The sequence below is a fragment of the Charadrius vociferus genome, unplaced genomic scaffold (assembly GCF_000708025.1).
Source record: "Charadrius vociferus isolate BGI_N301 unplaced genomic scaffold, ASM70802v2 scaffold553, whole genome shotgun sequence".
NCBI classification, from domain to species: domain Eukaryota; kingdom Metazoa; phylum Chordata; class Aves; order Charadriiformes; family Charadriidae; genus Charadrius; species Charadrius vociferus.
Window position 1 is genome coordinate 2,597,177 of NW_009647688.1, and position 23,368 is coordinate 2,620,544.

Consider the following 23,368-nt stretch of genomic DNA (forward strand, 5'->3'; position numbering starts at 1 on the left):
CATCCTGGTAGACAGGAAATTGTCCATGAGCCAGCAATGTGCCCTTGTCACCAAAAAGGCCAATGGTATCCTGGGCTGCATAGGGAAGAGTGTGACCAGTAGGTCGAGGGAGGTCATTCTCCCCCTCTACTCGGCACTGGTGAGGCCACAACTGGAATACTGCGTCCAGATTTGGGCTCCCCAGTTCAGGAGGGACAGGGAACTGCCGGAGAGTCCAGCGAAGGGCAACCAAGATGATTGAGGGATTGGAGCATCTCCCTTACGAGGAAAGGCTGAGAGAGCTGGGACTCTTTAGCCTGGAGAAGAGAAGGCTGAGGGTAGCACTTATTATTGCTTATAAATATCTAGCGGGGGGGGTGAAGGAGGATGGAGCCAGACTCTTCTCAGTGGTTCCCAGTGACAAGACGAGGGGCAATGGGCACAAGTTGGAACATAGGAAGTTCCGTTCAAATACATGGAAAAACTTCTTTACGGTTCGGGTGACAGAGCAGTGGCACAGGCTGCCCAGGGAGGTTGTGGAGTCCCCTTCTCTGGAGATTTTCAAAACCCGCCTGGATGCAGTCCTGAGTAATGCGCTCTAGGCAAACCTGCTTTAGCAGGGGAGTTGGACTAGATGATCTCTAGAGGTCCCTTCCAACTCTGAAAATTCTGTGAATCCCACTGAAATTACTAACAAGGCTGATAATTTTAAGAGTTAAGATTGCCTAGCAGGTAATACCACTACTTAAAATAATCAAAAGTTAAATGTTTCAAAAGCTAACTAGGAGAAGTAACTTAAAGGGCTTAAAGGATGATCACCATCACTTCTGTGCTTAAGAAGCAGATAAAAATAAAAACAAAATAATTTTCGTCGAACACTGGAAAAAAACCCAAAGGAGCTACTAGAAACCAACCTGATTAGAGGCATTTTGTATATTTTGGCAGTTACTGACTCTTTCCAGCTTCAGAATATTGAAAACTGAAGTAGCTCTAGGAGGTGCAATTAAGGAAAATTTAACTGCATTATTTGGTAACCAGACTCTACAAGGAATCCCTTCTGGGAGGTTATCAGTACAAGTTAAAAACAAAACAAAACAACCCAACCAAAAAAAAAAAAACCCACCACACTTTAAAAGTTAAGACACATTTTTAATTCGTAACATACACTCCCCCCGACCACACACACGGTATGGAAGTCCGCTGCTGGAAAATGCCACCTGAGGCGGGTGCTGAACTCCTGGTGCCAGCACCGCACCAGGTGTAAGATTGACACAAACAGTGTTTATGAAACTCATTTTACTTTATCAAAGGAGCAGGAAAAATTGACAGATTAAATAAAGGGGTATCGGGCAGACGAGTCTAAAGAAACAGATGCATCTCATCACAGCGTGAAGAAATGGTTAGAGACCAGAGCGATGAGCAGCTCTCAGGCACGGCCACCCAGGGCTTCAGGAGAAGTGACTAGGCAAGGCAGTATTACACTGCACGACAGCCTTCCTTACCTTCTCCTTTCACAGCTGTATTAAAATTGCAATTCAAACACACTGCCGCTACCCTGCGCACACCGATTCTTCTCCACAGTCGTGTTCTCCTCGCTCTGCTGCAGCACTGGATGGGAAGAGGGGAGCGAGAGGCGCTGCCGAAGTCAGAAGCGAACAGGACAAGTCTTGAACCAATAAACCCAGTAGCTGGTACATGTTCTTCCCTTTAAAACGGAATCAGATTGTTGTAAGAGAACAGTGTCACGTAGTCCAGTTCAAGTCAACGTAATGTTTAATTAAGGATTAATTGTGGTCCGAAGATCAAAGGTGAAGATCAAAGGCATCACTTTCACTACAAAGATGGGTCTATCTGAATTTTTTCATCTTCACTGCGGTAATCATTTTGCATACACATGCATGCAAGTATTCTGAACGCTATTTAATACTTAATAGTTCTCCTCCCCACTGGTCACATGATTTTCATCATCTCGCACTTTCAAGCAGAAGCACAAACACTTATTTCTCAGATCTTGGTATGAAAAAATTTATTAGCCTATATAATCTAAAATAACACAGTCAAAAGGACAGGGGATCAAGACAGCACTACAAAAAATAGTTGAAAATTAATTCTTGTACCCTGCATTTTAGCAATGTACTAGGGATAGCTCCGTAAGCCTGAAGAACTAGTTCTAACTAAAACTATTTAGCACAGACACAAGAACTAGAGATTCCTTGTAATTAAACAGTATAAACAATTCTGCGTTAGCACATCAAAACTTACAGGTGAGCTAAGGTATTTCAAAAGGCCAACATAAAAACCACATCTGTCACAGAAACCTTCACCACAGGAAAATGTGTTTCACAGCACTACATTTGCTAGAAACCAGATGCAGCCTTTTTACTATCATTGCAAATTTTTTTTTTTCCCGATACAAAAGCTGAGTAAAAGCAACTAAAGAAACTCCTACCCATTCAAAATAAACCTGCATGTCCCTAACAAAGGGAAACAAATATTTTTATGATGTTGAACTGCTTGGGTGATAAGATACCAACTCAGAACACTATATTTGATGGCTTTGACATAGCTGTACAGTGCATAAACAATAGGGCTCTACTCTTACTCAGGTATTGCCATCACCCTGCTTTAAGGAACATCAATTGTAACCACAAACATTTTCAGAAGTAGCAGAAATTCAGCTCTTTTTTAAACTTTATATATAAACCTTTCGTGTTCAGAGAAGAAGTTGCCCTCACGAAGTCTGTGATCCTTATGCGCAGAGATTATGACAGTGGTCATAAAGCATTAAATGATCTTTAAGACCAAAGCCATGAGCTTCCAGTATACCAAGCTTCTCTTTACAACGGTATGTGCTTAGAAGATATGAACAAATCTAAACTGGGTGCTGCTATAAAAAACAAGAGCATGAGAAAGTGTGCAAAATGGGCAAGGGTTACAATATCAAGATAGTAGCTGATCTCATATGATCTTACCATCGTTACAAATTTGTGAAGTTTTTCTGGTTGCAAGGGATGTTGGGCTTTTACTTGGAGAAAAAGTGCTCGCCATGTAACACAGTACCTGACACCCACTGGCTGCTGCTTTTGCACTGACGTTTATCAGGTGCCAACTGACACACAGTAAAATCCTTCTGCCGCTCAGCGAACCGGTGCCAACACAGCAGAGCTCCATTCACCTTGCTTCAGTTGAGAAATAAACAGTGGAAGCAAACACCACAGAAGAGTAAAAAGTAAACAATATAGTGCATTTTACTATAGATCATTCTTTAAGAATTAAGAAATTTAAACATACTATCTCTTAGACACAGCTGCAGTTGACCCCCAATTAACTACTACGATCTGGCTATCTGGTTATCTTACCTTTCCTCCACAGAGTGAAAGACAACTTCCCTCGTTACCACTTTTTTAAACTCCCTATCCCTAATATGATCCAATACTAGCCATTGACCAATTTAATTATTTCCACTCCTTGCTACTACAACACAAAAATGCAATGCTGCTAATCACAAGAAAGCTAATTATCTGGCAACGTTTACTGTAGGTTCATCTTTGGAGAGAACGTCTTGAAAACACGAAGTTACAGATTTCTTCTCTAACTAGTGTGCGAATGCTAAGGAAGAAACAAAACTTGTAATCATTCTTCACTTTTCTGTTAACACCAAGGATGGAAATAAATTACTGCCAGTAACCTTTGAACCAAGCCACACTAAGTAATGGGATGAAGTTCATGGAAGAAAATTGCATCGGGAAAGGGTACCAAAGGCACAATCTGAACGGTAAAACTGCCTTAAGAAATTCAAAATCCTGCAGCTGACAGAGGCTGCAGAGCTTCTGTCACGCACATTCATGTCAAACTTGTTACCTAAGCTCCCACGTACTACCATGAGCTTTGTGGACATTATATGGATGTGGCAAACCTTTGAAGCCTGTACCTCCTGCAGCAATCAAACAGACAGACAAAGGTCTCCTCTTCTCTCTCCAGCTGGGGTGATTTGCATAGAAATCACTCCCCACATACCAAAGCACACACTGACAATCCTGCTCAATGCTCACACGCCTGAATTCAAAGTTTTCAGGATGTCTTCTATACCAATAACTGAGGAACCACGAAAGCTTTTCATCATTTGAACTATTACATCTTATGAAGCTGGTACATTTGTCCTGACTTCTCTTCCCGTGCTCGGTGTAGTTTTCAGCATGCTACAGAAAATCTAGGATCACGGAAAAATGCCCTTATAGGAGGATTTACTGGGCCACTACTGGCAGATGCTGGTTTAATCTTTCATTAAAGGTGTGTGACGAAGGAAACCTTTGAACTTCTTTAGGCAATACGTTCTAGCCCTTCACCAGCCCACTCTGTTAGAGCATCCTGCCTGGTTTGTGCTGGGCACAAATTTATATGATCACAGTATTTTCCATTAGCTGCAACACAAACACAACCACAGAACAGAACAGACCCAGGACACACTCCTGCAGAACAAACATCTTCCCAGCCCGGCAGTGAGAGACTGCTTCTTTCTGCCTAAGTTTTTTAATTAGGTCTTCATCTATTCTATTGCTGATTTTTTGTTTTTTAATATGTTTTTTTAGGCCTTCCTGCCACAATTTGCTGGTGAGAATATAAAGAGAGACACCAATAAAAGCCCCTCCAAAACTGATGTATATTTTTTTACTATTTCTTCCCTATCCACTTGGCTTATTACTTTGAGAAATAAAACCGGTTAATTTTGACAAAATTACTGATGAATTCATGCTCACTGCAACTCATTCCTTTGTAGCCCAGCGTCACTGCCAAGCACTGTAGTACTGCAGAGGAACAAACAGCAGAAAACTCTTCCTGTTTGCACAGGTAACTACTGTTATGCATCTTTAAAGTGTTGAAATGAAGAATTAACTATCCTGTTCTGAGTAAATCATCACCTTGTATTCAGAAACAAGTTCCAAACACATTCAAGTGTGAATGTGTTGGAATTTTGCATAACCAAGTAAATGAGCTTGGTTAGTACACAGATATTGAAGAAAACCGTACCTTAAAACCCCAGAACTTAGAGATTGTTTTAATCAAGTGACTTTGTCTTGTTTCATAGATACTATACTAAATACAGATACTAAAGAAATTATTTGGCTGGTTTACTCCATTACAAAAACTCCACCCACACCAGTTCATCTTTTTTCTGTTACCCACCTGACATTAGTGATTCAGTTTTACCTCAGCCACTGCTGACTGAGCACACTGATTCTGATATACTGCACCCTCCTCCCATTTACAGTATCTTCCAGGCTGTAAATGAAAGCAATGAAGTAGTTCCAGCCTCCTTTCACAAAACATAAAGCCATAAAGCATTCTTCAATTCCTATCAAGAAACTGAGAAAACCACTAAGAATTTGGAGAACTGTAGGTCACACTAAAGTTTCACTGCTGAATTTAGAGAGCATATTCTATCCATAGCTGAACATAATTCTCCCTAGAAGTGGATTAGATAACGTGATTATAAATTTAAAAAGCAAACGCTGCCACTGACTTTCTGAAACCAAACCAAACCACTGGAGAGTCTGAAGCAAACCTCAGTAGTTCCAGTGCATTTTCCAGCTTCTGTTACAATATATTGCCATTACTTCTTGCTCTGACGACAGAGCAGTGTCATGTACTCTGTCCTTCTGTCACTGTGTAAATACCAGGCAGATTCTGACACTCAGAGACATGAAGGCAAGTATGTCCTAATGTCCTGTGAGCTGAGGGTCATTATTTTTCTAATTTCACGCCTATTGGAAAACTCGCCGCGCCCCCCAGCCCATATACAGGTCATTTAAACCCAGCTGTCTTCTTTTTCCCTTCCTCTATTTGTAAGTCAGAAAGATGCTGTTACCTTTCTAGCCAGAACACTGCTCTTCAACAGCTCAGAGGAGAGCAGCCTGCTAAGATTTTTCATCATGAAAAATTCATGCCACTATACTGGCACATTGCATCAGGAGTTCTAAGAGCTTTTCCCCCTGGGACTACCCGTCCTTGGCTGGCCAGGCACTGCTCTTCCATTTAGGAGAGCTCTGAGCACTTGTCCTACTCTGCAAATCTAATGTAATCAAATATGGTAAAACTTCAACAGTGTCAGTCAGCTTGAATCTAGAAGAGCAGATGCACTTCGAAGGCTTCTTTACTTTTAAAAACGTGATTTTTCCAGTGAGTGAGATCTCCAGATTTTTTTAGCTCTTAATTTTTTTTCCTGTACTAAATTACTTTCAACATGTATCTATATATATAAAGACACATTCAGATATGAAATATCTAAAGATACTGTAGTACTTCGAAGTCGTTTTACACATAAAGTATTTGGTTTTGATAAATTTAAAATTAAACCCAGACTTCAAAAGCAGGTAGTACAGAGCATCACCTCCCCTATGGGGTGCTTCAGTATTCACCGCTTTCTTCCTCGGCTAGAAACGGGCATGCTTAAGATGCCGTCTCCCAAAGCCAATGTTATCTGGTAACCCCTCCTTGATGGAACACCAGTGGAATGCAACCTGAATTTTGGACTCAAAAAGGAGATCAAAGCGAGGTGCTCAGTCCTCAAAAGAAAAAGAGGAGCTGGCTGTGCATTAGAGAAAGCACTAACTCGATCAGGCTCTGAAACACTGTTAAAGCTCTGGAAAAACCCTAATTTGATATAGTCAAGCTAGTTTTCTTCAGAGGCCATCAAAATTCCTTTAGAATATCCTTAAGAGGAGACTTCTTGATTTTTTTTGTGATCTTTTGGATAGAATGACATGCCCAGCATTTACAAGTTTACAAAGAATCTCTGAGCAGCTGCACTCAAAAAACGTAATAAAAAAAATAAATCCCTGTCTTACTAAAAAATGTGCTCTATTCAGGCAAGGCTAGTGCAAAACCTTTAACAAACCTGAAGATCTTTTCAACAGCCTTATTTGTCACAGGGGCAAAACCAACTATGCTGTAACCAAGAACTAAGTAGGGAAAAAACCACAGGTATTTAAAAACCATATATACTATGTGCATTAAGAACTACGTAGTCATCTATTCTTTCCTGTTGACTCCCCCAAGACGCAGAGATCTTGCAATCCAACAGCACTGACACAGCTGTTAAAAAAAGACTGTTTTCTTGTATTCCATCTGCAGCATGTCTGCAATTACTGAGGAAAAAATTAAAAGGCATTTAAGGACGATAGTAGTGAGATCACTTCTTACAGCACATCTATTAACAGGAGGATTCAAAGAAGAGCAAGTGCAAGTAAACAGACTGGTCCTCTGAATAAAATTAAGTAACCTGTTAAGTAGCAAGGTTAGAATGGAAAGTTCCTATTCTGAGATACTGCTAAGCTGCACGTTAGAGTGATCCGTACCATTTGCTTAAGTACTGGCCAAAGTAAACGTACGCATTACTGCAAGCAATAAATACCAACCCTTACAAACATTAACCTTTATTATTAGTGACTAATGATAATAAAAGGTGTATTTATACACTGTGCCCTTGTTATTTCCCGAATTAAAAGTTGAAAATTACTTTTTACGATTTAATTGGTAAATAGCATTTGAAAAGGTTCAAACTACACTGTTTAGACAAGACCAGCCCAGAGAGTGTTTGCTTCTGCAGCCCCTTGGAATTTGAACACCCTGATCTCTTCATCTATGTATATATTTGAGATGGAAGGAGTCTTTTCCCATGGCTGTAAAATCCCATTTCTCTTGTCTATGAGGAAAATAACAGTAGAATCCTTGAACTCAATGTTTATTTTTTCCTTAGATGGTTGAGGAAAAGAAGGATTGCTGGTAAAATTGCAAATCCTTTAACAAGTTTATAGCATCCCAAGAAGATTAACCCCTAAAACTAAACTAGACAATAAAGAAAGATACTTTTCCATTTTTATAAGGAAGCACAGGCTAGTTAAGGTCAAGTCACTGGCAGAGATTTAAGACACCTTTTCAATAGATGAGAACTCTCCAAATATGCATTCCAGGTTGAGTAAAGAAACTGGTTGCCTTGGCAAAAACTCAACATATTTTCAATGTTGCCTTTATTGTATCTGAAGAAACAAAGTAGAGTATAGATTTGATGCAGGAAGAAAAGACATCTGAAAGCATCACGGGATGTGTAGAACATCCCTAAATCTAAAAAAACTCCTAAGCAGAACTTTACTTAACATGGAATTAAAGAGTATATACTCCATTATCTTTTCAAAGTCCCGTCCCGTCCCCCCCGTCCGCCCCCCCCCCAGTGAACTCTGTGTCTACTTCATTTTGAGGGTCAAAGTTAGCCCCATAATATGATTTTCCCCCTTCTTTTTTATTTTCACATTAGCTATTTCAATGGTTTCTGTGGCATGTCAGGAAAAACACAGGAATAAGATTATAAACCTTAATTTCAAAATTATCTGCTATAGAGAACACAGAACTATATTACATAACATTTGACACCAAACTAGGCGCCCGCAACTGACAGATATAGAAACACTAGTTCATTTAATCCTACATCACAACTACCATGAAAAGTATTTTAAAGTCTTTGTAAAAGATGCAGAAAAAGGAGTAAGTTGTTGATATCTGGCTTTTTATATGCTTGTAGTAAGACTACAGTTTAAACACTCTATTTTCTTTCTCAGTAGGAAAAAACCGGAACTTCTGTCCAACCATTGTTCAGATAATTGACTTCTTATTCAAAAATTGCTAAGATGGAAGAGCTTCTCTTGAAGCTTGACCCTATTTCTGTGAGAATTAAACAAGACAAACAATGAGAGGAAGAAAACAGTGAGTAAAAAGATACAGTTTTGGTTTTGTTTTCAGTCCTGACATAACTTAGCAATCTCAGTCTTGGAGAAAGACTTTCACAGCAGAGTCTGGCTCAACCATCACAAAACATGGCAAATATAAACCAGTGTAAGTCTGTTTCACATTTTCTTAGAGTCCAGTTTTAGTCACAGATTTACACCAACGTTCCGAAAGACAGGAATTCCTGTTGATCAAGCCTGCATGCTTAAACAGAAAGTTAAAAAAGAAAAAAAAAAGGCAAAAGAAAAAAGAAAACCAACTGTCAAATCATGCCAGGATACAGTTTTGTTGATCCTTAGGTCCAACAATTTGGTCTTATTTCAAGTCCTGTACTACTATGGTTCATGAAGCATTACCCCGACAAGATAACAAATCTTAACATCAGTGGCTAATACCAGTCCATCTTTTAGCTTTTAACAGTAGATGTATACTGGTAAAAGTCAGCTGAGGTTAAATCAGGTTGATCAGGACTTACTAGTTTGGATGTCTGACAGCAAAGGAGCTGTAGAACTGCATCGCCCAAAACAATGAAGCAAAACATGATCAAGGGTGGCGGTTTTTTTGCAAGTATATTGGGGATGACTAGCCAGAATGAAAGAAGCTACCTTACTTCAGCCTTTAGGATAACAATACCTTTTTCCTGGTCATACAACTGTATAGAAATAGAGAATGCCATTTTTCACCAAAGCAAGATTTTTAAACATTTACAAAAATGAAAAATTAATTGGAACTGTAAGCGAAGGGAACACAAGCTGCCCACTCAGCTGCCTTCAGGTTAATGAAAAACAAAGCAAAGATTTCTGCTTACACTTCTCTATATTCTAAAGATAAAAACATTAACTGTTTTTATAGGATACAGCTACATCTGGACAGATGTTTTTAATGCACCCATAATACAACAATTACTTCAAGGTTATCTTTCCAAAGTATTTCTAAATTAGAAATTGCTTGATATAAAATCATCAAAATTGACTCTTCAAATTACGGTTCACTCTCACTATGTAATATACTACTTAGGTACTGGACAAACATTCTCACGAATGGAACAAAGACTTTTTTTCTTTTTTTAAAGATAAACTAATTGGACTATTGGTTTACCTGTGGTTCCTATCTCAAAGCTTCTTTGCTGAGAATGGGTTTAATGATTACCTTTTATAACCTCTGTACTTAAGCTGCTGCTTCTGCGTATTCTGGTTTCGGACATGGCCATGTCTTGCTGTCTAACTGGCTGGTAAATCTAACAGGAGAAATAAAGAAATACACTATACAAAGATTCCTGGAGCCTGATTAACACCAAACAAATAAAACCAAATAAGGTAAGTGAAAGTATCAATTGCTAAAAAGCGATGATTAAAATATTCTAAATACAAGGCTTTAAAGCAAGAAGTTGGGCACAAAACTGTAATAAAATTCAGTGACCCAAGCCCTGCCTTCCTTACGTGGGCAATCTTCTATTGTAGGTTTAATCTTAAAAGTGGGATTTGTGATGATTTTTTTTTTTTTTTTAAAATCTTTGATTCAAAACATAAAGTGGATCTCTTCATAGCCCAAATGTTTCTGGTATTAAGCATCCTGTCAATTTAAAATGCTACAATTTTTGTAGCCAAGAATTACTGGATACTAGCTAAGTTGCCTAAACATGAAACATTCCCAAATTACTGTCTGTGTAACTGCAAAATGATCTTCAGCATTCAGATTCTAGTAATTACAGCTGGAGGGTCTGAGGAGAGAAGAGACTTTTGACTGAATCAGCTTTTAAGAATCAGGACCTAACCTGGTGATTTCCTTTCACTATCTCATGTTGTCTCTTATTCCAATACTATGGGAAGCAAGCAAAATCCCCACCAAAAAAAAAAAAAAAAAAAAAAAAAAAAAGTCCCAAGTCTAAATTTAAATGTGAAAACAAACTGTTTACATTCTAATTCTAAACAGAACAAAACGTTCATTAGAAGACATTCACCCTGACTCAACGCGGAGAAGACTGGTGACTCTGAGGCAAAGAGCTGCTAATTAGACAATTACAGGAGGTAACACTCGGTTTAGCTGATACTTGCATCTCCAAGGAGTTGAGACAAAGCCTAATTTAACGAAGATCATAAAGAAGGTCTCCTAGATAAGAAAACAAGACTAGCTTTTGGGAGGATTAAATCTGTCTGGACCTCTGGAGGAGTTCAGAGGCGGGACCAGCTATAAAACACAGACTGTCCCCGTCAAGAGACCCTCTCAGCCGAGCGCGACCCGCCGGAGGAGGGACGCGGACCCGCACTCCAGGCGGGTCGGGGGGAACCCGGAACGGGTCCCACGGAGGAGGTCAAGTAGGCTTAACCCCTTGCCGATTTAACCTCCAAGCAGGTACTTAGGTGGAAGTTCTTTGCCGGTACGCGAGTGCGGATGTGTGTTTATGTTTTCTGGCAATATTTAACCACGCTATTTTGGACCCATATATATCAGCAAAACAAGCAAACATTACTATGCGCGACTGATGTTTTGTTTTAATTTCCTTAGAGATTTCAATCGGTAAAACAAATGGGCGAAGGAAGCCTGAGAAAAAGAAAAGGCGAGGACAAAGGAGGCGAGGATGGACGATCCATTGGGAGCCACGAACCCCAAACGATGAACCTACAACAGCAGGCAAACCTCCCCCGTCCCGGGGCGCGGGGGGCGCGGGGTCCCGGCCTCCTCGGGCTGCGGCTGGGGCACGCTTTAGGAGACTGCTAATTACTCCTGAAATAGCTCCGATATCAACACGATTCAAAAATAAGAATACATATTTTTTTAAGTCTTTGAATTATTGTTGCCTCTGGTAAATTCGAAGCTGATGAAGCAAGACCTTGTATAACCGTTACTGCTTTTCGCATAGCCACAGGGACAGAAAGACAAGTGAAAACTGGTCTCCTCCAGAACATCACGGATGCTTTAGGAAACGGATATGCCACCTGCTCTTAAGGAGGGAGTGGAATTCCCCTTTAAAATTAAGTAACCTGGAAAAAGATTCTCTATGTGGTTCTAGTTTGGTGCCAAGACTGGCAAAACATCGATGTTTTAGACTAGCCGCAACAGGAACATTTAAGTAGCCCACACCACTGTTGTTTTTTTTTTTTTTTAGCAGGAGACTCCTCAAGTTTCAGTAGTTTCATGCAATGCGTAGGTCACTACAAAGTCAGGAGGACGTGATCCTGTGCACAAATACCTGAGGCAAGGACAAGAAAACAACCGCTGAAAGAAAAAAAAAAAATATATATAGACTCCATCTAAGAAAGCAAATTTTTGAAGCTTAGGAAATTCAGAATTTGTCAAGTGCTAACAAAGAATTTCAGAGTTTAATCAAAGAGTGGGAAGAGGATGTTCACCTGTACAAGGTTAGACTGGAGACCCACATAATCCAAAGGACAGTTTAGTAACACACAGACAGGCACAGTCAAAATAATTGCACTTTTGGAAACAGCAGGAGTACGCCACAGAGTGTGTTTGCATCTTGGAAAGAAAAGAGAAACTTCACATAGTTTACTAAGTTACTTAGTGGAAGCTGTATGTTGAAACCTGGGGGAAAAAAAGTCAGTAACAACAGTCAGGATAATCGTATGATACTGAAAAAAAAAATATTACCGAATTATTAGAAATTACTTTCCCAAAATGTCTCCTTTTATTTCCAGGTGGGACTCATCAGTGGAATCTGTATGATTGTTGGTACAATTATTGGCTCCGGTATCTTCGTTTCTCCAAAATCAGTACTTGGCAATGTTGGAGCTGTGGGTCCTTGTTTAACCATCTGGGCAGCCTGTGGAATTCTTGCAACATTAGGTAAATGAGTAAAAGAATTTGAATCTTTGCTAAAATCTTATTTACTGTTTCTGCATACTACTCTCTTTTCACAAATTAGCTAATTGCACCTGGAACAAACCAATCATACCCTGATGAGTGTAGCAGTACTCAGGCAAAAATTTAAATTATGTGCTGTTTATAAAAGATACATTAGGTTCCTAAAATTGTAAAGCAGATTTTCAGTTCATTTTGAAAACAACTTTTAGTTTTGCTTACTTCATCCACTAGCTTTAATAAAGAGAATACTTTCCTACTTAAATCACAGGCAAAACATGAAATGTACTGGCAGTGAGTTAGGTACTTCTGCTATTTTTATATTTGTGTAATTGTGTAAATCTAATTCTATCATCTGAAAATTTAGCACTAAGCACCTCTAAATATTTCAAGAAGCAAAACAAAAAGGAATTCTTTAGGCATTATGTCAGGTACACAGCACACACAAAAAAACCTTTACGCAAGATGCCAGCTACAGCAATAAGTCTAGAAGTACCACTGTACTTTAAAGCTGAGCTTAGTAAACATTTAACTTCAAAACTGTGCAGCAAGTTTGTGGGGTTGGTTCTTTTTGTTTGGTTGTTTTTTTTTTTTTTTGTTTGGTGTCCTCCCCCCAATTTTCCAAAAGGAAGGTCAGTCAGTGCAGCTGTCACTTTAATGGTTTTATAGCGTTGGTTTCTTAAACGGACATCTAACAGGAAGTTAGCATGTTTGTACTTTTATTTGCACAACTCTGAAACACCCAATAGTAGTAAATTCTGGACTGTAACTTAATAGTAATTTTTTTTTCCCCAGTAATTAAAATTTTATTTTGCTTACACAGTAAAATGCACAGAAACATGAATCAGTAATGATGCATTATATATACCCATTTCCTTAACTTTTCTACCTATTAAGAGCGATAAGCTGTTCTAGCTAGTTACAGCTAAGTGCATGAACTGAAGAACCAGTTTTCTTGTTATTCAGGTGCACTTTGTTTTGCTGAGCTTGGTACAATGATCACAAAATCCGGGGGAGAATATCCTTACCTGATGGAGGCATTTGGCCCAATTCCAGCATTTTTGTTTTCCTGGACAAGCTTACTCGTCACCAAACCCAGCTCATTTGCAATCATTTGTCTCAGCTTCGCGGAATACGCATCGGCTCCTTTTTATCCAGGTTGCGATCCACCCCAAGTTGTCATCAAGTGTCTCGCAGCAGCTGCTATTGGTAAGCCTTACACTTTTTAGGCAAGAGACAAGATCCACAGTTGCACAGTGATTTCCGTTCAGCCTCGGGAGCAGTCAGTAGGTTAGACTGCATGAAGGTACCAGCAGTGGCCCTACACTGAGAGCAACACAAAACTTTGGAATGCTGCACAGCAAGTCCTTCCACAGTAACTAATTCAACATCAAAAAGGGATAGGTTTACAAATGGTTCGTTCCTAGTCCAAGTTTCTTTTCTTCTTTACTAAGACAGGTACAGCTGTGTAATGAATGCTTATCTCTGGCAGAAGAGGAGGAAAAATTAAGCGTGGAGATATTATTTCTGTATTTATCAGAATGCTGCACAACTTGAATACGGCTGGGTTTTTTTTTTTTTGTTAAAGGTACTATCACAATCTCAATTCAGAAAACTGTTTTCCCCCATTATTTTAAAAGTTATCCAAACATAGTATGTTAAAAACCTATAGAATACAGACAAACAGTGGGAGTAAAAAGCAGTACAGTAAATTAAGGGGGAAAAGAGGTTTTAAGAAACAACTTTTCTTTCAATTCTGACAAATTTAATGCAGAAATATTTCTTTCTTTTAGTGGTAATTACAATAGTGAATTCACTGAGCGTGAAGCTAGGAAGCTATCTCCAGAATTTCCTCACAGCCGCTAAAATGATAATTGTCACAATCATTATTGTAAGTGGCATTGTTCTCCTTGCACAAGGTAATTAAATATACTTTACTCGCAAAAATTACTTTAGCTCCTGCTATGACCATTTAAAAAATTCCCACTGGCAGAAGTGGCACAGCAATGACACTTTATTCAGTGTTTTGGTTCCAGATCTCTTGGGAACGATGGGGGTGGGGTGGGAAATACAACACTACAGATCAATTAATAAAAATTGCTATTAATCGATTTTAACAGTTAAACGTTTCAAAACACGAAACAGATGTTGGAAATGTTTCTTCATCTGGTGGGGATTAACGGAATTAATTTCAACACTGATCAGTAATCTACACCTTATTTGCAGGAAAAACTGAAAACTTTGAAGATTCTTTCAAAGACAGTAAAATTTCTGTTAGCGCTATCGGCCTGGCATTTTATAATGGACTCTGGGCATACGATGGATGGTAAGGTATCATTACTAGCCTCAACGGGTACAGTTTAACTGCCTTTAACTGGTTTACTCTCTCCCTCTAGAACACACAGATATGGTCCAAAAAAGTTAACATCTGACTTGTTAGTAAGAATCTCTTAATGAATTCTGGAAAAAGAACACCAGTTTGGTTAAAGAAAAAAAAACCAAAACAAAAAAACCAAACACCCCCAACCACCCCCTCCCCCAAGTGCTTAGATACTGGGGTGATAAGGGGACTATAACACAGTTTAACTCCATTGTGTTATGCAAAATACCGTTCCCAGAGCCCCTGTAGACTACCCCATCAAATTCCACTTCTTGTGAAACATGTAATCGTGTTTGATTAGTACAGGAGGACATAAAACCCCCCACATTGTCAGAATTCAGAAGGTTCAACTTTCAAATTTGTTCTTATTTAGTTTTGGAATTAATGTAAAAATATTGACGTTTTCTTCCCAGAGCAGCTTTCGATTTTAAATCTCTACATCTGTTTACCCATTATCATCTACCATGTTAGATTCACAAAAACACCTACATTTGAAAATAATCACAAATATGGATGGATTTAGGTTTACATTTATGTTCTACATATAGCATTTGCATTTAACACTGGAAGAGTGCTTTCCAGAATTATATTTGCAAGGCTGAACTTATTTACTGGCAGGAATCTTTAACTTAATCTCTGCTGCAGTCCAGAAAATAGTTTACACATTTCACTTTCTGAAACTAAAGGGAATGTCAACTGGCCTAGGGCTCTGCTAAGCCCTAGATCTTAATCTAAGATCAAGGTCTGATCCATTAACGCTATTCTTAAATGTTCAAACCGTAGAAGCTTGGATATAGGTCCATGTTCTGGGAGGAATTACGAATATAAATCTTAACTTACAACAACGCAAGTCCCACTTAAATGCTTGAAACTGAATTCATATTTAAAAGGATTACTCTTTCAGGTTCTACTTCCAAGCCTGAGTGTCTCAACTCAGGCATTTAAGTCTGCAAATCCACACATTCACCTCGATTTTTTAAGGGGGCAGGGAAGCTGGTGTCCAAATAATTATTTCAATGTGTAAATACCAGCAACCAACCTTTGAAAGTTCGCCTGTTGAACAGTAAACACCAACTCCTCCTCACATTTTCAGAAGTGGACGAGTAAAAAAAAAATCTTGTTTCAACTTGGTCTACGTGCTCTAGCAAAAATGAGTATTTGGAAATCATAATTCTGATAGGTGTAATCCTTTTTCATGCCATTAAGTTTTTCATGCCAGTTTTCTAGACAATATGACTTCAAGAACAATTGTGAAACATTAGCAGACTCGCTTCAGTCCTTGCAATAGGTACGCTTACGCTTCTATTTGAAAAGACTCAGATATTGCAAACCTTTAAGTTCAAAGGCAATCTTATAAGTTTGAGAAAAATATCTGCCAAATTTTTGTTTTCTTATTCTTGGATATATTAAGAACTAAGACAACCTATTTCCAAATCTCAGAGATACTTCTAAAATTGTGCAGGGGAAAAAGATGGTGAATGAAGGGCTGACATTCGGATAAGCAGGTCACATATTTTTTTGTCCTGCTGTTTTACCATTTCAAAGATTGGTTGTACCATAATATTAGTATTTCAACACCTGACTGCTAATAACATTGTATGAATGTTTTTCCTTCCAGGAATCAACTCAATTACATCACAGAAGAACTTAAAAATCCTTACAGGTAAAACTGAAATCAAACACTTAGTATTTTTGTACAAGCAGGCACGTATTTTTGATTTTAAAAACAATAGTTATACAATGTTTGAGCACTAACAGAGCTAATTAGCATCTATTACAGGCTTGCATAAAGTTGTATTTTTCCTTTATTAAAATTCTGATTCCCATGGCTCTACAATAACGAAATGTAAATACACCTAAAGAACATATGGGGAAAAGTAAGAATCCACAGTTTACTATGACAACTCTACCAGTGATACAGCAATGCTGATGGAGTCTTACTTTTGCATTCTTTAGAAATCTACCGCTATCTATAATTATTGGAATCCCCTTGGTTACAGTTTGTTACGTTCTGATAAACATTTCATATTTCACCGTAATGACTTCAACAGAACTCCTGCAGTCCCAGGCAGTTGCTGTGGTAAGCCACTTTATTTTGTAATAGAGCATCTGAAGAAGGCTGTGTGCATTAAACTATCTTCAGCGGTAACATGAGCAAAAAGGAACCTGTAATTTTTCTTAAAATACAATTAATTTCTAAGCTGTCAGTGTCACCTTCTTCTGCATTATGTACTGTCATTTCTTAATCTAAAATTTATTTCAGTAATGTTAACTTCAACTGTAGGTCTGTCATATCCCAAGGGGGGAAAAAAGGGGCAAAAGTAATGCAGTCTTCAGCTAACATTTTGTAAACACTGCAGCTCAGAGGCTGACTGTTTTCCATAAGCATCAAAAAGATGGAAGGAAAAATAACATCTGACTGCTGCTTTGCCCTTTTCTGTGCTTCGAGTATTTCTGAGGAATAAGTACATGCAAAATGACAGTAGATCAAAGTTTGTCATTCTGGAGGTAACAGCAAGTAGGTCCATAATTCACTTCCTCCATATTTTTTCTTAACAAAGCTAAGGAATATCCTTTTTACATTATTGCAAGACATAGTATTACAGACAAAATTAAAGATTGTATAGATTTCTAGAATCTTAATAAACACATCTGTCCCTTCAGTTCCACTTGGGGAATTTTCCGTGGGACATTTGTCTCCGAAACAACTGTCGAGAGGTCACGCAGCAATTTTTGCTAATGTTAGTTTTTGGGGAAAACAAACAGTACGTAACAGGATGCAAAATCCAGTGTAGCACACTGAAATAGTATGCTACTGTGGAAATACTTAAAAAAGGGAAAAAATATATAATCTTTTAAAATGTAGATCTTTGGTACATTTCAGGATCTTGTTCGCATCAGGAGGTACAGCAATGTATATGAAGGGATACCTTGTTTAAGAACCAGTCCTCTTCAATGTGCCACTAAACTTATAATCTATCAGATAGCACCAAACTCAGACTAAACTAACCACCAAACCTCAGAACTGCCACCGAGCAGTGCAAAGGCAGCATAGCAAACTGCGCTGTATAAAGAGGTCTATACATCTGTAAGTAGACTTCTTGCTAAGGACTGACGAGTGTCCTACTGCTGGATAGAGACACCACCGATATTACACTTGGGCAGAACCAGAACTCTTCACGCTTGACATACTAAAAAAGTTAACCACCCCGCAATTAAAAACCCAAAACTTACCTGTCAATAAAGTTTTAATTCGAATTCATTTACAGTAGGTCAACGTACCTACATCAGTTCTAATCCATCCTGCAGCAACAGCCAACATACCACAGCACAGGTAAACACTGAGAGCAGTGGAAGCCCTTAGCAGGTTTGTTCTTTCCTTGCTCACCCCTACAGCCTAGGTACTCATCCTGTCCCTACCAGTGTTACTCCTTCTACCTTGGCTGAAACCAGCTTGCGTGTGTGGGGCTCTGCTGCAATGCTATCTTTCTTTTTGTTTTGCAGACACATCCCCAAACCGGGTGTCTTTAACAGAATTTAATTTCTGTATGATTTTTTCATCTGTCTCCCAGTGTCTCCTACAGTTACTGCGGCTCAAACACGATGACAACAATACTGCACTCTATAAGAGTGGTTCATGAATTAATCCAGGTCTTAATTCGGCAAAGCATTCTTTAATAACTACACAAAATATGTTTTCATTAGTAACATACCTTAGATACCCGTTTACTGTACTTTTAAAGAGGCTTCAACATTACTGAATGGTAGTTAAAATGACAAAAATGGTTCATTTTAATCTCATATCCCAGACATTTGGAGACAGAGTCCTTTATCCAGCCTCTTGGATAGTTCCTCTCTTCGTGGCCTTTTCTACAATTGGATCTGCCAATGGGACCTGTTTTACTGCAGGCAGGTAAGCCCCCATTCTAAATATCTTAAAATGAAAATTTTTAAAGGATGGAAAAATTTATATAAACATTTATGTATCTACACACATATAGATACACAGATTCTTCTGACCCAAATGTGCAAAATGTAATTAAAAAGTACCTGCAAATATAGCTATATTGTTTAATTTTCAAAAAGAAGCAGTAGCTATGCAGGTTTGAAAAATGAGAAAATAAGATCTCTTATTCTTAATTCAAAGCAGGTATAGAGCAGAAGTTTTTTTCCACCTCTCATCGAGTTTAAAGCTAAAAATTAAAGTTAAAAAATTACCAGTAAGAACATGAGTACACCAGTAATGATAAAGATGAAGAGAAGCTATTCCTTTCTATCACTTGTTCAATGCTTCCATTTACTATTTAAAAATATTTTAAATTTCAAATACATCTGCATATGATAAGGCTGTGAAGACCAATATTTTGACAGAAGGGTGTGAACATAGCTTTTTGGTATGAAGCAAATTAAAAAATGAACTTTAATTAAAAAAGCACACAATACGTAATATTTTTTCCATAATATTTTTAAATTAAATGTGTGAACTAATGATTCTGAAATTAGTTTCAAGTTCACTACTTCAGTACTGGTTCAGAATTAGTTTCAAGTTCATAGCTTTAATACTGGTTATTTATTTAGTCTTATTTCAGTCTACTACAGTATTCTTTAAATCCCAGTGAATATCAAAAGAAATACTGATGAAACTATAGTCAGGTGTAGCCACACAATAAAACAAACCTGAAAATGAATGGTACTTTTTTTTTTTTTTTTACAGTCTAGGTGCCACACTAACTAGATTGCCTTGTTTTTGTTTCCTCAGACTTGTTTATGTTGCAGGTCGTGAAGGGCACATGCTAAAGGTGCTATCTTACATTAGTGTTAAGCGCTTAACACCAGCACCTGCTATCATATTTTACGTAAGTATATATTCTAAGCACAGAAAAGCTACCAACAAAAATTCTCTAGTAACACGTGCTTTCACCATTTCTTACCAGCCATCTTGACACACATCTGACTATCTAGATAAGAAAATTGCTAAATATGTATTACGAAAAAAAAAAAAAATCTCCAACTTTGAGTTGAATACTTTCATCCAGAACTGGATTTAAAAAAAAATATCAAAGTTTTTAAGAATTAATATCATGAAAACAAATTAAAAAATTAATGTATTAGGCAAATCTTTTATTTCACAAGATGTCTGAAAGCAAGCCATCACTTCTCTATTTCCTCCCTGTAAAAATGTACTTACATGTCACAAAAAAAAAAAGTGGTAAATACAATTTAAAATAAAACTAGAACATCCTGTTATTTTTATATATTTTACCCATTTATTTTATCTTCAAGATAAACCAAGATAAATTCAAAATTCAATTGCTCTGTTGACTCCCAGTAACTTTAATAACCTAAAAATATACGCAATATCTTCACTTCCTCCAAGATACACAGTCAACAACAAAACAGATTAACACATACAAATTTTAAGTCTTTTGACTTAATATGGAATTAGGATTGCACACAAAAGGAAACACATGATGGCAGGATGAGGACACCATCTTTAAAGGAGCTGCAATACACTTACATCCAATTGTTTAAGCAAAAGCATTCACAGATCACACTCTGGAACACTGTAAACATAAGCCCATACTGACGCATAAGTAAAATTCAGCCTTTTTTTGTAACAGGCTACATTAATTTTTGTTTTCATTTTTAGGGGGCCATTGCTATTATTTATATTATCCCTGGTGACATCAACACACTCATAAATTATTTTAGTTTCGCAGTCTGGATATTTTATGGTTTAACTGTACTTGCACTCATTGTAATGAGGTTTACAAGAAAGGAACTCAAGAGACCAATCAAGGTAAGTTCAGCATTCGGTATGGCTTTACCTCCGCTCCCATAAATGCTGAAACACCAGCTCATCCTAAGTATGTGGCTATTTGAACAACATCTTCAGGCAGACGACTCCTTGTTTGGTTGGTTTCCTTTCCCTTACCTGAAACCTAGCCATTTATTTGTAGTTCTTCTCTTTGTCCCAGTTTGGCACTAGGACAAAGCTCAGAAGGACTGAGGAAAGATTATACAGCATTTATTTTTAACTTGCACAGACCACGGGCACAAGCCAGATTTTCAGGGATGGGAAACTACAGTTGGCAGAGTACCACTGAAAGAGTACCCAAAATAAGGCCCCAGGTCATTGCCCTGGAGTCAGGTCCCAGGCTCATTAAAATGCAGATTTTTACACTGCAATCTGCAATATAGACAAAGAGATCTTGGTCAATGATTCAGCAGAAGAATCTTCCCTATCCATATTCTTGCTACTCTTTCAATTGCCCCATCTAACACCAGAACTTTTAAAAGGAAAAATTGCATAAGGAAATGAAAATATTCTTGTCTTGTATATCCAGCTTCTGTAAGAACAAGAAGATAAACAAATAAGAAAATAAACACGTAATTTCATGCTTGTATCTTGCAGGTACCCATCATCATTCCAGTCATAGTGGCATTAGTCTCCGTTTTGCTGGTATTGGCACCAATCATTAGTGCACCTGAACTGGCCTATTTGTACTGTGTCTTATTTATACTTAGTGGACTTATAGTTTACGTACTTTTTGTTCATTTTAAATTCAACTGGCCCCAAAAAATATCAAGTAAGTATACCTCAGCCAGCTCCAAATTCAACAGAACATTACTAAGCTTTAGATTAATTACCATAATGAAGCTCATTATATGGTCCATCTAAATCACAAGTGGGGTGTGGAGGGAGGCAATTTTCCAGACATATAGTGAGGGGCATATAGTAAGCTTTACTAAAGATTGTATTTTACTCCTTCCTGTGAAAAAAGTGATGCCTGACTTCAGGAAAAATGAAAATTCATAAAAAAGCAATGCAGTAGTAGGACAAAGAAACTGACTTTTAAAATGAACAGAACTATTTTATCTGTAAAATTAGTTTTTCAAGCGTCCGTATTCCAGAACATTGCTTTAGCCGTTAACTAAAAATTAGCAGACGTATTCTCACGCCACAAAATACCGTGCTTTTAGGTCAGGTTATCAATTTCACTATACTTACTAAAGAAAATGTTAACAGCATTAAGACCAAAAATAACCACAGTGTTGCTGAGTAAAGTGAAAGCTGCAAGAACCCAGTGTGACCATTTATGAACTGATTTTGAATAGTCTCAAGAGAAACTCTTTGTAATTACCTTAGGGAAAACAGGATACACAGATATGTCTAAAAGGGAAGGTAGAACCAGCTGAAGAGGACAGAATTAGTAGTTCGTCAGACATTAAAACAATCCATCGCCTCTCTCCTATCTCCCAGGATTATTAAATATTATGCAATTAAGCAATTAGAACAATTGTACTCTACTAAGACCAAGTTCAGAACCCCTGGAATGCCGTAGCTTGGATCTTAAGACTGTTTTTATTCCCCACCCCTAATTTTTTAAGTTTGAGATATAAATACAGAAAAGACGGACCACTACTCCCAAGGATAATTTTCACTTTTAGAAAGCGTAAGTCTGAATAGAAATTTTGTTCTCTCATAAAGCATCTAACAATAATTTTTTTCCTCAGAGCCCATCACTATGCACCTTCAGATGCTTTTGGAAGTTGTTCCAGCAGAGGATGTTACTGAATAAAATATTTTGTATGTACCACGTTATTTTTAAGTGCTATACTGGTTGAAGGAGATTCAATTTAGTTTGGCACACATTTATACTTTCTAAATTGTTATGTTCATACTGGTGTATTATTTTTGCAACACTTTAGTACTTGAAAAATGTTAAGTATATAAGAATAAAAGATTTCTGAGCCAGATTACAGTGTCCGGCAGAGCTGCTTTCATTGGTTGCTAATATGTTACAGTATCTTGGTTTTGGCATTAAAATTATTCAAAATAAACAAGAGGAACTTTTAAATTATGAAGATGGCAAAACTCTCCAGAAACACTGTCAAGATGCTTTTGATCACATTGCTGAAAGAACAAAGTAGCTACAGCATCACATCCAACCGGCCACACAGGACAGAAATAACGTAAAACCAGACTAACTCCATTCTCAGTTTCTCAGACCAAACACTAGTTAACAAAACACTAAAGACTGAGGAAGTTAGAATCAAGTCAAAACGTAAAGCACAGTTAACAGGAAGAAGCTAATTAAAAAAAAAAATTAAACCAAGATAATAAATTACAGCTTAAATTTCCCAGGTATCTGTTTTCTCCAACACATCCAAGTTACAAAACAGTGAGTGCATGCCATAGAAATTATCCTCAGCATAAACGTGACTTTACAGAGGTAACTTCATCATCCTAGAAACTCCATTTGGTAGCTGATGAAAACAAAATACAAAAAATGGATACTACATTAACATACAGATGTAAGCAGCTTTTACTTTTCCTGCCCAAGAAACTTATGGATTCTGGGTAACATTCTTTACTACTATATTCCCTCAGTGCAAATGTATAAAGAAATT

General features: G+C 37.7%; 1 protein-coding gene across 1 annotated transcript; it reads left to right on the forward strand.

Moving 5' to 3' along the window:
• The first annotated feature begins 9,956 nt into the window (after positions 1-9,956).
• SLC7A9 (solute carrier family 7 (amino acid transporter light chain, bo,+ system), member 9) lies at positions 9,957-22,551 on the forward strand. Its single transcript, XM_009881386.1, has 13 exons — positions 9,957-10,073; positions 11,263-11,388; positions 12,411-12,558; positions 13,540-13,782; positions 14,367-14,492; positions 14,800-14,899; positions 16,572-16,616; positions 16,910-17,033; positions 18,763-18,866; positions 19,713-19,809; positions 20,604-20,753; positions 21,369-21,543; positions 22,472-22,551. The coding sequence occupies exons 2-13, from the start codon at positions 11,284-11,286 to the stop codon at positions 22,534-22,536; spliced, it is 1,482 nt and encodes a 493-aa protein (XP_009879688.1). The 5' UTR covers positions 9,957-10,073; positions 11,263-11,283; the 3' UTR covers positions 22,537-22,551.
• Positions 22,552-23,368: the final 817 nt, after the last annotated feature.